The sequence below is a fragment of the Myotis nattereri genome, assembly GCF_964212035.1.
Source record: "Myotis nattereri genome assembly, chromosome: 15".
Classification (NCBI taxonomy): Eukaryota; Metazoa; Chordata; class Mammalia; order Chiroptera; family Vespertilionidae; genus Myotis; species Myotis nattereri.
Genome location: NC_138090.1, coordinates 29717173 through 29731503, shown reverse-complemented (window position 1 = coordinate 29731503; position 14331 = coordinate 29717173). Strand labels below are relative to the sequence as shown.

General features: G+C 42.6%; 1 protein-coding gene across 3 annotated transcripts in view; it reads right to left on the bottom strand.

The window, feature by feature from the left end:
• ZC3H18 (zinc finger CCCH-type containing 18) overlaps window positions 1–14331 on the bottom strand; it is a 68800-nt gene that overhangs the window by 42899 nt on the left and 11570 nt on the right. For 2 of the 3 annotated variants that reach the window (XM_081106987.1, XM_081106988.1), the window contains exon 3: window positions 6981–7065. In XM_081106987.1, coding sequence (XP_080963113.1) covers window positions 6981–7065 — 85 coding nt within the window. Of the gene's footprint in view, window positions 1–6120; window positions 6193–6980; window positions 7066–14331 lie in introns of all 3 variants that reach the window. The other variant, XM_081106986.1, reaches the window with a different exon arrangement.

Below are 14331 nucleotides of genomic sequence, written 5' to 3'. Positions count from 1 at the left end.
AGGCATTGATAGTGTTCTATTTCTTAACTGGATGGTGGGCACATTAGTAATTATTTTACTCATTTATTATTTTCTATGCCTGTATAATAAACATTATAGTATATTTTATATGAAATACTTCATTAATTCAATGAAATAAAAGGAATTCATTTAAACAAAAAATTTCTCTAAAAGGTATTCAGCATAGTCTCTATGCCTCCAGGCCCTCCACAGAGGCAATTATCAATTTATTGAGGAATCAATCAATCAATCAATCAAATCAGTGTAGCCATCCCTATTTTCTCCTGGTTATATTATACACTTTGTGTTGAACCCTGCTTTTCTTTTTTTTACTATATATCTACAAAAAAAGGAACCTGCAGGCTCAACAGCAATAAACCCAAACTCTTATCAGTGAAACAGACAATATATGCAGGAAACCTAATGGGCCGCATTAGAAATCAAGGAAACTAGCTTGACACAGGACAGGAAATGAATTCCACATCTCCCATGCCAGCAACCCACTGGTCACAACTCACACACTACACTAGCCCAAGGAATCCATCTCTCCCATGATGTGAAACGTCAGAAGCAGTAAGCACGCTGTGTCTACGGGCATGTGTGAGCATGTGTGTGTGGGAGGTCCAGAAACACTGCCAGATTTTAAAATTGCTGATTGTTGGTTCCACTGATCAGCATAGTGTAGTGCTGATTACTGTTTTGGGCTGTGCTGTCACTGTATGTACATGTATCCTACTAGAACAGTTGAAATAATTTTACAGTATCTATTTTCCATACAAAGTACTGCTAGAATTTTAAACAAAAACTTATTTCTAAATAAAATATAGTGGTCTTATTTAAATATTCCTCACTCCAATTTCCTGTTAGTCTAAATAACTTGGAATAGACAATAAATAATCAGATTGTGAAAATAAAGCAGTTTAAAGTACTTAAGTCTAATAATTAAACACTAAGAACACACCTAAGCTCTACAAATGCGTATTCTAACAGGCACAAATCCAAAGAACCATTGCATAAAAGACTGCAATGATATAACCCCAAGAACTCCTGTATCCCTTCCTTTCCCCTGTCACAGAGAACTGTCAGAAGTAGGTAGACATCAACAGTCACATCCAGCAGTATTCTGAGATATTTTAACTTCTTTAAGAAATAAATTCATTATGGTAGCTAAAAAATTTAAAATAATTTCTGGACTGCTTCTTTATAAATAACAGTCTTAAAACCAACAGTCCTCTAACTTTTTAGTCTTAGGACCCCAAAGAGCCTTTGTTTGAATGGATTAAACTGATATTTTAACTGTACAGGTTAAATTGATATTTACTGTAATTAAAACTGAGAAAACTTAAAGACCTAATATATAATACTAGAGGCCTGGTGCACGACACTTACGGGGAGCGGGCCTAAGTTGGCAGGTGGACATCTCCTGAGGGTTCCTTAGCGCTGCTGCAGAGGTGGCAGAGGCTCCTGCCACTACTGCTGCGCTGAGCGGCACTCCCCCTGTGGCACTGCACTGACCACCAGGGGGCAGCTCCTGTGTTGAGCGCCTGCCCCGTGGTGGTCAGTGGTGGTCAATGCGCATCACAGCGACTGGTTGTTCCACCATTCGGTCGATTTGCATATTAGCCTTTTATTATATAGGATGTTTTATGAAGAGCAGAAAATACTTAGTGATATGAGTAGCATTATTTTCCTTTTTGCAAATCTCTTTAATGCTGACACAGAATAGAAGATAGCTGGGTTCTCACGTCTGCTTTTGCATTCAATTTGTTGTGCCAGGTTTTGACTGAAAATCCAGCCATAGGCAGAGATGTAGCTGGTCAAGGAAGGTGCATTTTAATAGCTTTTTCATGTACTCTTAGATGTTCTTTGAAGCTACACCAAACTCAACAAGTGAATGCTTCTTCAGCTAGCCACAATGTGGGATCTGTAACCTTATCACTAAACTTTCACAACTGTGTTTCACTGCAGTCCACTAGTCTATCTTGAACTGTGAATGGATTTTCTACCTAGGTATGATTTTTAAACAACACCCAGTGGATGTCTGGAAAAGTTCATTGAAAATAAAAAAGCTGTCAATCTCACAGGGGAGATTTTGGCTCTCCACAATTCTAATTTTTACTTGAGAGCTCAAATTTTACCATTAGCAACAGTTATTGTCAGCTGTTCTCCTTGAAGTAGCAGTCTCATTGGCGAGTCTTTGAGAAGACTTGGTTCTGCACCACCTTGGTATGTCGCGGTCCTTCCTGCAAGTGAACACGCGCTCCATGGGAAGAGCGGCTGGCTCAGCTCACAGTGCAAACCTCAAACGTGCCCTCACTGGAGATGATACCTTTGCACTTCAGTGTGCAGCAGAGGGGCTCCATATGCACTTCCAATTTCGTCATACTGAATATAATAAAGACATATACTAAGGGCTCTTATTGGGATGATGAAATATTCTAAAACTGGATTGTGGTGGTGGCTGCACAACTTGGTATATTTAATTTAAAAACCACTGAATTGTACACTTGAAACAAGCATATTTTATGGTGTGTAATTATGCCTTGTTGAAATTGTGTGTTTTTTTTAAAAGACCTACACTCAAGTGTAAAACAATTATAATTTTTACTGCTCTATCACAGACATCATTAATTACAATTGGCATTATTTAACTGTGAGTGAATGGTGGTCAATGCCTGACTATAAATACAGACTTAATAATAGGGAAATTCAAATAAAAACCTCAACGAGGTGAAGAGATACCATCCTCACATCCATTAGCATGGTTAGTATAAAATAAATCAGAAAATAACTAATATTGGTGAGGATGTGAGAAACTGGAACCCTTGTGTACTATTGGGAATGTAAAATGGTACAGCTGCCGTAGAAAACAGTGTTGCAGGTCCTGAAAAAATTAAAAACAGAACTACCAAATGATCCAGCAATCTCTGTTTATATATTCAAAAGATGTGAGCAGAGTCTTAAAAAATATATTTGTACCCCTATGTTCACAGCAGTATTATTCACAATTGCTGAAAGATGGAAGCAATTCAAATGTCCATCGACAGATGAATGGATAAACAAAATGTAGTCTATATACACATTCAGCCTTAAAAAGAAAATTGTGACACATGCAACAACATGGATAAACCTTGAGGACATTATACTAAATGAAATAAGATAGTCACAAAAAGATAAATATTGTGTAATTCCACTTACATTAGCACCCAGAATAGTCAAACTCATACAAACCAAAGTAGAATGATGGTTACCAGTGACTGAGGGAAGCGAAGAATGAGTTAGTGTTTAACGGGAACAGAATTTTAGTTTTATAAGATTAAGAGTTCTGGAGACGGATAGTGGTGATGGCCACAATATGAATGCACTCAATGTCACTAAATTGTACACTTAAAAATGGTTGAGCCCTAGCTGGTTCGGCTAAGTGGAAAAAGCATCAGCCTGAAGACCAAAGGGTCTCATGTTCGATTCTGGTCAAGGGCATATACCCTGGTTACAGGCTCCTTCCCGGCCCAGGCCCTGGTCCAGGTGCGTGCAGTAGGCAACCAATTGATGTCTTTCTATCACATCGATGTTTCTCTCTGTCTTTCCCTGTCTCTTCCACTTTCTCTAAAAGATCAATGGACCCTCAAAAGAAAAAAAAAGATCAATGGAAAAATATCCTCCGGTGAGGATTAACAACAACAACAAAAAAGTGGAGATGGTAAATTTTATATTATGAATATTTTATCACAATTAACAAAAAGAGAACAGGAAGCAGCTGAGACAAAGAGGTCTGGCTCACAGAATAGGCTAGGGCTAGGCCCTACTGACAGCTGGGGAAATCAGAAATCCAAAGGAGGGCACAGTTTAAAGAAAATGCTATTTATGCCTTTGTGACTAGAACTCAGTGTATTGATGATTCAACATAAATATAAGAGAGGTAAAAATATACCCTAAACAAAGTATTGATGTTTTAAAATGTTTCAATTTGTTTGCCTAAATACATTTTGTTTTCAATGGTCACAAATACGAAAGTGTCCATTTGGGCAATTAAATAATTAATCTGAAGATCACAACTTGTAACAGAAACAGTTAACAAACTTAAAAAAGAATTTCCCTCCCCAAATTAAGATAGAATTCATATACCACAAAATATCACCATTCAAAGTATACAGTCAGAAAAAAAAGAAAAAAACCCAAAGTATATAGTCGGTGAGTTTTAGTATATTCAAAGTTGTGCACTAATTCCAGAATATCTCATCGCTCCAAAAGGAAACCCTGTACTCATTATACATCACCCCTCACTGTTCCCACCCCCTGGCCTATACAATGACTAATCTACTTTCTGCTTCTTATTCTGGACAGGTAAAAATTTACAATATGCAGTCTTAGCACAGTGTCCTCAATGTTCACCCATATTGTAGTATCAGTACTTTATTCCTTTTTATGGTTGAATAATATTCCGTTGTATGGGTAAACCAAATTTTACTTACCCATCATCAGTTATGGACATTTGGGTTGTTTCCAATTTTTTGGCTATTATGAATAATGCTGTTATGTTCATATACAAGTTTTTGTGTGGATGTTTTCATTTCTCCTAGATGGATACCCAGAATGGAATTGTTGGGTCATATGGTAGCTCTATTCTTCACTTTCTGAGGAGCTGACATTTTATGTTCCCACCAGCAGTGTATGAGGGTTCCATTTCTATGCATCCTCGCCAAACACAACAAACTTCATTTTTTAAATGACTTCTACTATTGGAAGGAACGTAAACATATCCACCTCAATTTAACACCAAACTTGCAAATTGCAGGTAAGCAAAATCATTTACATCCCAAAACTTTTTTATAACTAAGAAAATCAGGAGCTATGTTCTAGAACACTAAAAACAAAACAAAAAAAACCCAAACAAATCATTTACTTAGAATTCTCCGTAGAATAAACAAACAGTATAGGAGGAAAGGTAAATATATTTTAAAAAATATTCCTGAAACAAGTTACTGATCGTGCCTAATTACGCTGCAAAAAGGCTGCTTGCCACTAGCTTTAGATTTTTCTAGTGCAGAAAGCCTTACCCACTGGTCTCATTCCCTGAAATCCAAACTAAGCACTCAAGTTTGACCCTGGAGGAGCCTCGCTCCTATTCTGAGGTGACCCCGGGGCATCCATGGAGACGGTGTCCTGTCCTTGTCCATCGGAAATCTCCTCATGATGCTGATCTGCAGTTCCAGCAACAACTTCATTTATATGCATGCTTCTCTCGCTAAGTTCTGGAAACTATTCCAGTGTGTGACTCCAGCACTGGACCAGAGCCTCTCTGGCATGAATGGTGGATACTGCTGCCCCCGCTGTGGGAGTCTCTGGCTAGTTCTAACCAGTTGGCCAGGCTTCTGACCCCCACTTGTGAACAGTGCTAACTGGAAATGACTGCAACTATATTTATGTTATGTGTACATATTTGCTCCACTGCTTTAATCTAGAAATTTCAGAGATATAGTGACATGTGTTCTAAATCATTATGAAAAGGAGGTATTCTGCTAAAGTTTCTGAAATACTGACACTTCATATACTTTCTAAAATGTATTGCATGCTTATCTTAGGGTGGCTGTGCTGCTCATGATGTAATGTCTGCTCTACAGTACATGACTGCTGGCTGTTCCCTCTTGGGCATGGTAGAGCCCATCACATACAGGCAAGTCAAACTGTTTTTGGCTTGTCAGAAACAATAAACATGTAAATAGCACAGGCCAAGTGCACAAGCCCTGAGGTGCAAGGTGATCTGGGTCCTGAGTGTGCTGTTCCCTCAGCTCCCATGCACCCTCATCATCAGGTCATCCCTCAGTATTAGGGATAGGATGGGGTCATTCAAGGACCGCTTGAAGTGCAGAGCTGCCTCTCTATGAGATGGGACTCCACTGTGCCCCTGCAATCCCGCCCTTCCCGTGCGGTCAGCGCACAGCTCCCTCGAGCTTCATCAACGCCTCTAATTATTAAGGCTCACAACGGCTCTCTGCCCCTGCAAGCCTTCCCTTCCTTTTCGCTTCACAGTAGTACTTTGGGTCCAGGAGAAAGAAGTCTGGCCTCTGGAGCAGGGGGACTTTGAGGGACTAAAGAGAGTGAATATTGTATATTTTGTACCTTTAACCTGGTCTCTGAATGGTATGGAATTTGATATTGGTGGAAGAAGAGTGGATAATGGTGTCACAACATCTGGAAAAGAAGTACAGGAAGCTCTTGTGAACTTTAGACGGTACACGCAGGCTGGGTCAGTGAGCAAAGTCAAGGGTCAGAGTAAAATTAAGAGAAAAGCATCTTCCTACTTATCCAAGGAAAATGCTAAATTACAAGACATACCCAAACTACTGCTGCATATAAAGAAACCTTAAGAATGGAAAAGTCTCATTTCCATTTCCAAATCTCCCAAGACTTTAGTCCAGACTTTTCAACAAGATTTTATCATATTGCCACCTGTTACTGCTTCTTGACTCACATCATTTACTTTTCAGGAGAGGGAGCCTTGCTGCTTTCAGAGGCCATCCCTTTGCTATTTAGAAATCCATTTCAAATGAAGTATATACTTCTAATTCATCTTGCGGAAGAGTGGTAATTTTCCTTATAGAGGTGGGGAAATGTCAAAACCGGTACTTAGGGCACTTGGCCTTATAAAAAGAACCACTTAGAAAAATGACTGATACTGTCTACATTAAAGTCATGGGTCTGTTATAAACAACTGGGTTTGGAACCACAAGTGTGAAAATGACTAGACTGGCTCCCCTCTGAGTTAGTCATTCAAGTGATTAAAGGACAAATAAAAGAATCTATTGTTTCACATCAATACCACCACCACCACTGCCACCACAAACGGTCATACTCTGACCCCAGGAATAGCCAAACACAGGCTCCAGGGCACTTGACAAAGCTGAACCACCACTACAGTCCCAGAAAAAGCCAAGGCCACACGAATGGGCCATCCAAAGGCCCCTCACTCTGATAATTACCTTTCATGAAGAATCGGCAGGTGGGACGAGGCCTCACCTTCCTGTCACTGGGGTCCTTTACTTCGCCCTCTTCCAGATCATCATCCTGAAACAGAGGACAATGTGACTTGCAGAGGGAATCATCTTAGCAAGAGGGAAGAGGAAGGAGGGGTATCTTCCAGCAGGCATGAAACCAGAAAGGATACTGTCATAAGACCATGTCTGGGCCACTCACCAATTCATTCATGCTCATCTTCCAAACCTCAGATTCCTCACCCACACAATGGGAAATCTCAAAGCTTACCTATAAGGCTGAGGAATTCCATGAAAGAATATTGAGTAAAGACACTATGAAGCATGTAACCCATGGGCCAAACCTGGGTTTCGTTATATTTCTCTTAATTACCAATTCCGGGCAGGATATGGCTACATTTCAGGTTTTTAATATTTTGTACATTTAGAATAAAATATCATATGTCCTTAAAATTCAATACTAACTTCCTCTTATTTAAACGTTTGGGGGTGGGGAGGAGGGAAGTTAGGTGACTCAGGTTGGCAATGCCACCTCGCCAGTTTTGTGCACCCACCTTTCATCTCAGATCTAGGCCTTTCTCAGCCCAGAGTTCTTAATCTTGGTTTTCAAACTTTAGAATAACATGGGAGCTTAACTCCAACCCTAAAGAACAGCCACAACCTGGACCACTGCTCTGTGCCCTCCCCAGGGCCCCCTACCGCAGGGTCTGTCACCACTGACCTACCTACACAGACTTCCACCTACTCCCCTTGGTCACTTGTAGACTCCTGCTCACTTGTGCCTCTCAGATGAGACCACCCCCCACCCCAGGGTCACCCCCAGCCCAAGTAGGGATCCAGTTGCCCTGCTGATACTGATATCTCTGTTGGTCTGTCCAGGATGAAACATCCCAGCCTGTCTGAGCGTGCCCTAGTGTAATCAATCCAAGGGGTCCCACAGGCAGAGTTCTGGAGGTCACTCACCCCATCTCCTGTAGCACCACCATCTTCCAGAATATGACCCGGTCTCACCTGGTCAGGGGAAGCACTCCCTAACTGGTATCCCCCCAATCTCTCCCACACACTCCCTACAATGCACAGTGATCTTTTCAAAATCCAAGCAGACAATATTCTTCCCTCCTCTCTCCCTTTTTATTTTTTTTGTTTGTTAAAAATCCAAGGATTTATTCCATTGATTTTTAGAGAGTGGGAGGAAGGGAGGAGGGGAGGGAGAAAGGGAGAAAGAGAAAAATCAATGTGAGAGGGACACATCCATTGTTTGCCTCCTGCATGCACCCTGAGTGGGGCTGGGGATCAAACCTGCAACCCAGGTACATGCCCTTGACTGGGAATCAAACCTTCGACCCTTGGGTGAGCAGGCCGAAGGTCTTATCACTGAGCAACACTGGCCAAGGCTTCCCTCCTCTCTTAACACATCTTACTCTCAGATCGCAGCTTGAGCCCCCTTCCTCGGGGAACCCATCTCCCTTCACAATGGTCCCCACAACCCCCTCCTGTAGCACTGGTCACCACCATCATGGCCCGCTCAATGGAGCTCACAGGACTGTGTCTGTCTGCTCACTATGTGTTGCTGGTCCAAGCATAGTGCTGGGCTCATAGTAAATAAAAAGTATTTGTTGAATGCAGAAATGCTAAAGTCAAACCCTGGATTTATGATGACTATTTTTTTAAAATATTTTTATTGATTTTAGAGAGGAAGGGAGAGGGAAAGAGAAACATCGATGATAAGAGAGAATCATTGACTGGCTGCCTCTCTCACACCCCCCACTGGGGATCGAGACCACAACCCGGGCATGTGCCCTTGACCAGAATCAAACCCAGGACCCTTCCGTCCTCAGGCCGATGCTCTATCCACCGAGCCAAACCGGCCAGGGCAAGGATGACTATTTTTAAAGCTTAAATAAGAGATATATAATTTCTGCCTTGAAAATCTGAGTTATTAAAAAGCATCTTGTAACAAAAAGAACAGATACTTGTTATATCCCATAAGAGAGCCAACAGAATGATTTTTTTGGAAAGATTAAATTTATTCACATTCACTTTTTTAAGGTCCCTAGAATTTACCTTATAATTGCAAGTTTGTACCCTCTGAACATCTCCCCATCTTCTCCAACCCTAGAATTTCTTTAAGTCTTAATATTTGCTTATTATTTTCTCATAGTAATGATTACTATCCTGCCTTAATGTGGTATTTCACATGAACTCTAAGTTTAAAGCAGATTCTCTCTATTCTCATTAAAAATACAAAGCCCTTTTGATAGGTTAGAACCCATTCAAATCTTCTAAAAATTAATGCATGGAAGTGAAATAATGAGTATAGAATAATAGTTTTTCAAAGTCAGGATCATAGTAGTATACTAGATCAGATTTAAAGAGGTATGTATTTCTGCAAAGGCGTTACTTTTAATATTTGCAAGAGCAAAAAGAAGAACCATCTACCCAACTTAAGATTGGTAAGCAGTCACATGAACCATAAGGAGTATATGCAGCTTCTAAAAACGATCAGTAAACAGACCTAGAAATGCACAGTAAAGCACACAATATAATGTCAAACCAATGAATAGAGAACACTGTCATCTAATCCCCACACCTGCCAGGATAAACAAAGGGCTGTACACACTAGTTTGCTGCATTTATGGTCTCTATTTTAATTAAAAAACAAAAAACAATCAATAAATCACTCAACAATATAAAATCCTGAATTTTCAACCAACCATTCATTTAACATGACTTTTCCAAGTGACAGATGATTAAAACGAGTTCTTAATCTTATAGAGTTTCATGCAAATACAACTCAAGAAAGGGATCTCTACAGACAAACTCACAATGTTCATTGTTTGAGGGCTGTTACATCAAATAATGTCTGTGAATTACTTCAGGCCTCCTGAGCACGTGACCTAGAGCAGAGGCAGCAGATAGCAGAGGACAAGGAGAGGTCTTAGTGGTCCAGCCAGAAGCAAATTGGTGGGTCAATGAGAAGGACAGTGCCTGTGAAGTTCTCAGCAAACATCACCCCCATGGCTAAAATGGTACAGATCTCTAACTTGGGGGAATGTGCAAAGCCCTCTACAGTTTACAAATCTAAGGAACTTCCATGGCTCATTGGCATACCTCTATCTGCACTTTCTCAGGGTCAATATGCACAGGGCACATTCAACTTTAACGCCTTTATAAAATACGTATGACTGGATGAAAGGCCCGCGCTCAAATTCTGATGGTATGGCAATTTCCTCTAGCAGAACAGGGATGCATTCAGAGAGCTCACGTGCCTTATATAAAACATGAACAGTGCGTACTTAATTAGCAATCACTATTTTAATGGAAAAATACCTCAGAGACAATGTGCCAAAATACAATTATCTCTAAGCAATGGTAGCATAAGTTGTTTCTGCTTGCTTCTTAGAGCAGGTTTTTATTTTCCTTTTTTTAAAAAAAAGCCTATACATTACTCATGTAAAAACTGGTTTCCAACAGGGCAGCTCCCATAGCAATGGAAGAAAAGGACATGGTCACCGCATGGTGCTGCTGTGCGCAGAAGCAGATTTGGCATTCGCACACACGCACCAGAACAGAGATGTAGGCACCACCTGGACACTGTCACTCGCAAGTCCTTACACCTTGGATCCTGCATCTGTAAAATGGGGTAACAACACAGGTCTATAATCCCTTACCCCAAAACCTCACAGCCAGATGATTTGGGAATTCAAAATGTTTTGATTTTAGGAAGATGATACAGCATGGCCTGAAGCAGCACCTGAACAGTCACAGTAATCTTTCTGTGGGGAGATGCGTCACAAGGGGGGGTATTTTTTGTATGTGGGTAGATTGAGAGCTAACACTTCTGACCAAGGAGTCACGTGGACTATCCACTCAGGACATGTCCTGCTGTCTGTGAGAGGCCACCCCACCAGTATGAGAATCTTGGATAAAAAGAACAAAACATACACCCCAAGGAGATGATATATTCCAGATCATCAAAGTTCTATTAACTGAATGACAAGTAAGATATAAAAACAGAACCACATAAACAAGCCAAGGAGAGGATGGACAGACTATAGGTGGGAAGACACGTCTGTAGAGGTGAATCAACGACCCACAAAGGTCATTTGATCCATTCATCAAACCCAAAAGGACGAAATGATTCTGGTGAGAGAATAACCAGAGATGCAGAAGGGTTTATTGTACAAATTCATAGCACTATCAAGGAAGCTTCCAAGAGTGGAAAAGTTGGGGAGGGTGGGGGTGATTCCCCCCAAATCAGTTCACCTTGTCCCAGTGACCCACAATGTAAAGGGAGAAAAGCAGGACGATGCACCTGACAGAGGGAAGAGCTTCTCAGTTATAGGAGGATAGTGGCATGGTGTTCTAGACTCTTCAAACCCAGCTGCTGCCAGCAACGCAGGGCCAGACACTGAGGGAGGAGACGGAGCAGCCACATGTGCAGAAGGGGCCTTCTGAACCATGAGTGAACATCTCGATTCAGCCTGCTGGCAGGACGCCTACTGTGCACGGAACCTCTCAGGGGCCTCTTTGAATGCACATTTCCTCCCCATAATATCCAGGTGGCTCACCCTGATAGCAGAGCTGCGCTTGAAAGCCACCAGGAAAAAGCCCTCTGTAATGTATAGTTTCCATTAGGACCAGAAGTTACTTTTTGTAGAGATTTAAAACTAAAGGGGACCAGACCAAAGACCTGCCAGAAGTAGGCTGTTCATGGACCCAAGTACACACCTTTGTTCCCTGTTCTGTCAGAGAAATGTAGCTGGGGCTGGGGACAGGGCATGTTGGGAAAGAAAGAGGATAGTGTGCTTGTAGGGACACAGGGCACACATTCAAGCAGAGATCTGACAGGAAATGAAGGATTAGAACTGGCAGAGAGAGAGAGCAGGAAAAACGAATCAGCAATAGTCATTCTGATGTACAAGCTGATAGGTGTCTAACACTGGGTTTCCCAATGGTGGTTAGGGCTGGTGCTGGTCACCCACAACCAGCGCTTAAACTGCCCTCTCTATGAGAATGGCTCTCCAGTGTAAACCTTCTGCCCACTGCCACTCTACATCTCAACGGCACTCAAACTAAACATATCCCTAAGCAGCAGGTTTCTCTATTTGCTCAGAAGGCAGTTACTGGCTGCCCCTAATGTACCAGGTCCTGGGGATACTGAGGAAGCCACCCCAGTAGGTCTCAGAAATAGGGAACTGTGTTCCTGGAGGTGGGAAGAGAGAGGTGGGAAGTGACAGGAACAAACATACTAATGACCCAGTTAATTTAACTGTAGCAGTACAATAAAGGTGCCAGGTGCAACAGAGAGGCAGGGGCAGGAGGTAGAGCCTATGGTAAGGAGGTGACATTTACACCAACACTTAAAGAATAGGGAGGATCCTGGAAAGAAGCTGGGCAACTGCAGGCCAGGTGTGCTGTTGTGAGGGCCCACGTCATCAGTGCCTCCCCATGGTGAGGTCTGCCTGTCCCTGAGTTGGGGGGAGACTCTGCTCTAACCTGTCAATATCCTCAGTGCATTGGGAAAAGGCTGGCACACAGTTGGGCCTACTAGTGCTGTGCTCAAGAAAACAGACCTGCAGGGGTGACTTGAGTAGGAGGCACAGTCTGGGGTGTGGGAAGGAAACTGCCTCCTGCGACTGAAAGAAACTATGTTCTCAAGGTCTCCTCAGCAGCAGACTATTTCCACGTGTAGGGCCACTTACGAGAGGGTGTCATGCAGGGCAAAACAAGCCAAACCAACCCATCAACCATGGGATCTGAGTGGGTAAGAAACCAAACTGAATTTTTATTTCACATGCTGTTTCTAGGAGAAACAAACAAATCTCCAGAGGATGGGTGTTTTTCAGGGACAGCTCAATTCAACTCAATGTCCCACACCACCACATCTAAGTGCAGTAGAAAAACCCATTGGTGGGATGACGCCAAAGTCCCCTGGGACCAGCAGGGAGACACTTGACCCCATACGGCCATGGAAAGACAGAAGAGTAGATAAATTTCCTCTTAAAACTTACTCAGAAGGACAAGATGGTGGTGTAGGTAAATGCCTGTACTAGCTGCCTCCCACAACCACATCAAAATTACAACTAAAATACAGAACAACCATCATCCAGAACTGCTGGAAAGCTGGCTGAATGGAAGTCCTACAACTAGAGAAGTAAAGAAGGAAGCACGTGGAGACTGGTAGAAGGTGCGCAATGGGCTGGTCTGACACCCACGTGTGTAGCTTTTTTAACTGGGAGGGAGATCTTCTCTGTGGAGGGAGGCCGCCCAGAGGAGCAAGGGGTCCCAGCCCCACACCAGACCACCAGCTCAGGGCTGTAAGAACTCTGGGCTGTAAAAACCAGTGTGGATTGGGGCTCAGTGACACAAAGGCTGCTGGAGACCCAGTTGTTCCTCTCAAAAAGGCTGGCACCATGAACTGAACTTACAAAGTCCTGCTTCCTCTGAGCTCCAGGACCAGGGCGAGGCTCTGGGGAACACAGACACATATGACGAGGACTGGATTATCTGGCATCGGGGCAGGAACTCCGGGTCGACCTTCTCCTAGACCAGTGATGGCGAACCTATGACACGCGTTTCAGAGGTGACACGCGAACTCATTTTTTGGGTTGATTTTTCTTTGTTAAATGGCATTTAAATATATAAAATAAATATCAAAAATATAAATCTTTGTTTTACTATGGTTCCAAATATCAAAAAATGTCTATATGTGACACGGCACCAGAGTTAAGTTAGGGTTTTTCAAAATGCTGACACGCCGAGCTCAAAAGGTTCGCCATCACTGTCCTAGACAGAGGTGTTCACAGGGATCATTGTTCCTCTGCTGGGACTTCCCCAGTCACAGAGTTGACTGGCAGCCATTTCTGTTTGCTCCGCCCTGGTGATTCCCTAAGACCCTGCCTCATCCAACTTACAACCCCACCCAAGCCTGTCCAGCCCCTTTTGCATATGAATAGATTTTAGTCACCCAGGCTAAAATCTCTCGCTGCAGCTGGGTCAGGAAGCTGACTTTGTACGTCCTGGAAACCTAAGAGCCCGTGTACCTAGCAGTTAGTACCAGACCATACCAGATTACAACTCTACACATCCATAAGCAACACAGTCAAGGGGCAGACTCAGTGAGCACCAAAGCCCCACTGAAGCAAGTCCTGCTCCACAGAGGTGTCTCCTGCACAATAGCTCTTCCACTGTAGTCGCAGCTGGTCCTCACAGCCAATTGGCCTGGAGGTCAATTCCTCCCAGTGACACCAACAGCAATCAAAGCTCAACTACAATAAGACCGTGCACACAGCCCACAAAGGGGCACATCTAGAGTGCCTAGATCAGATGACTGAGG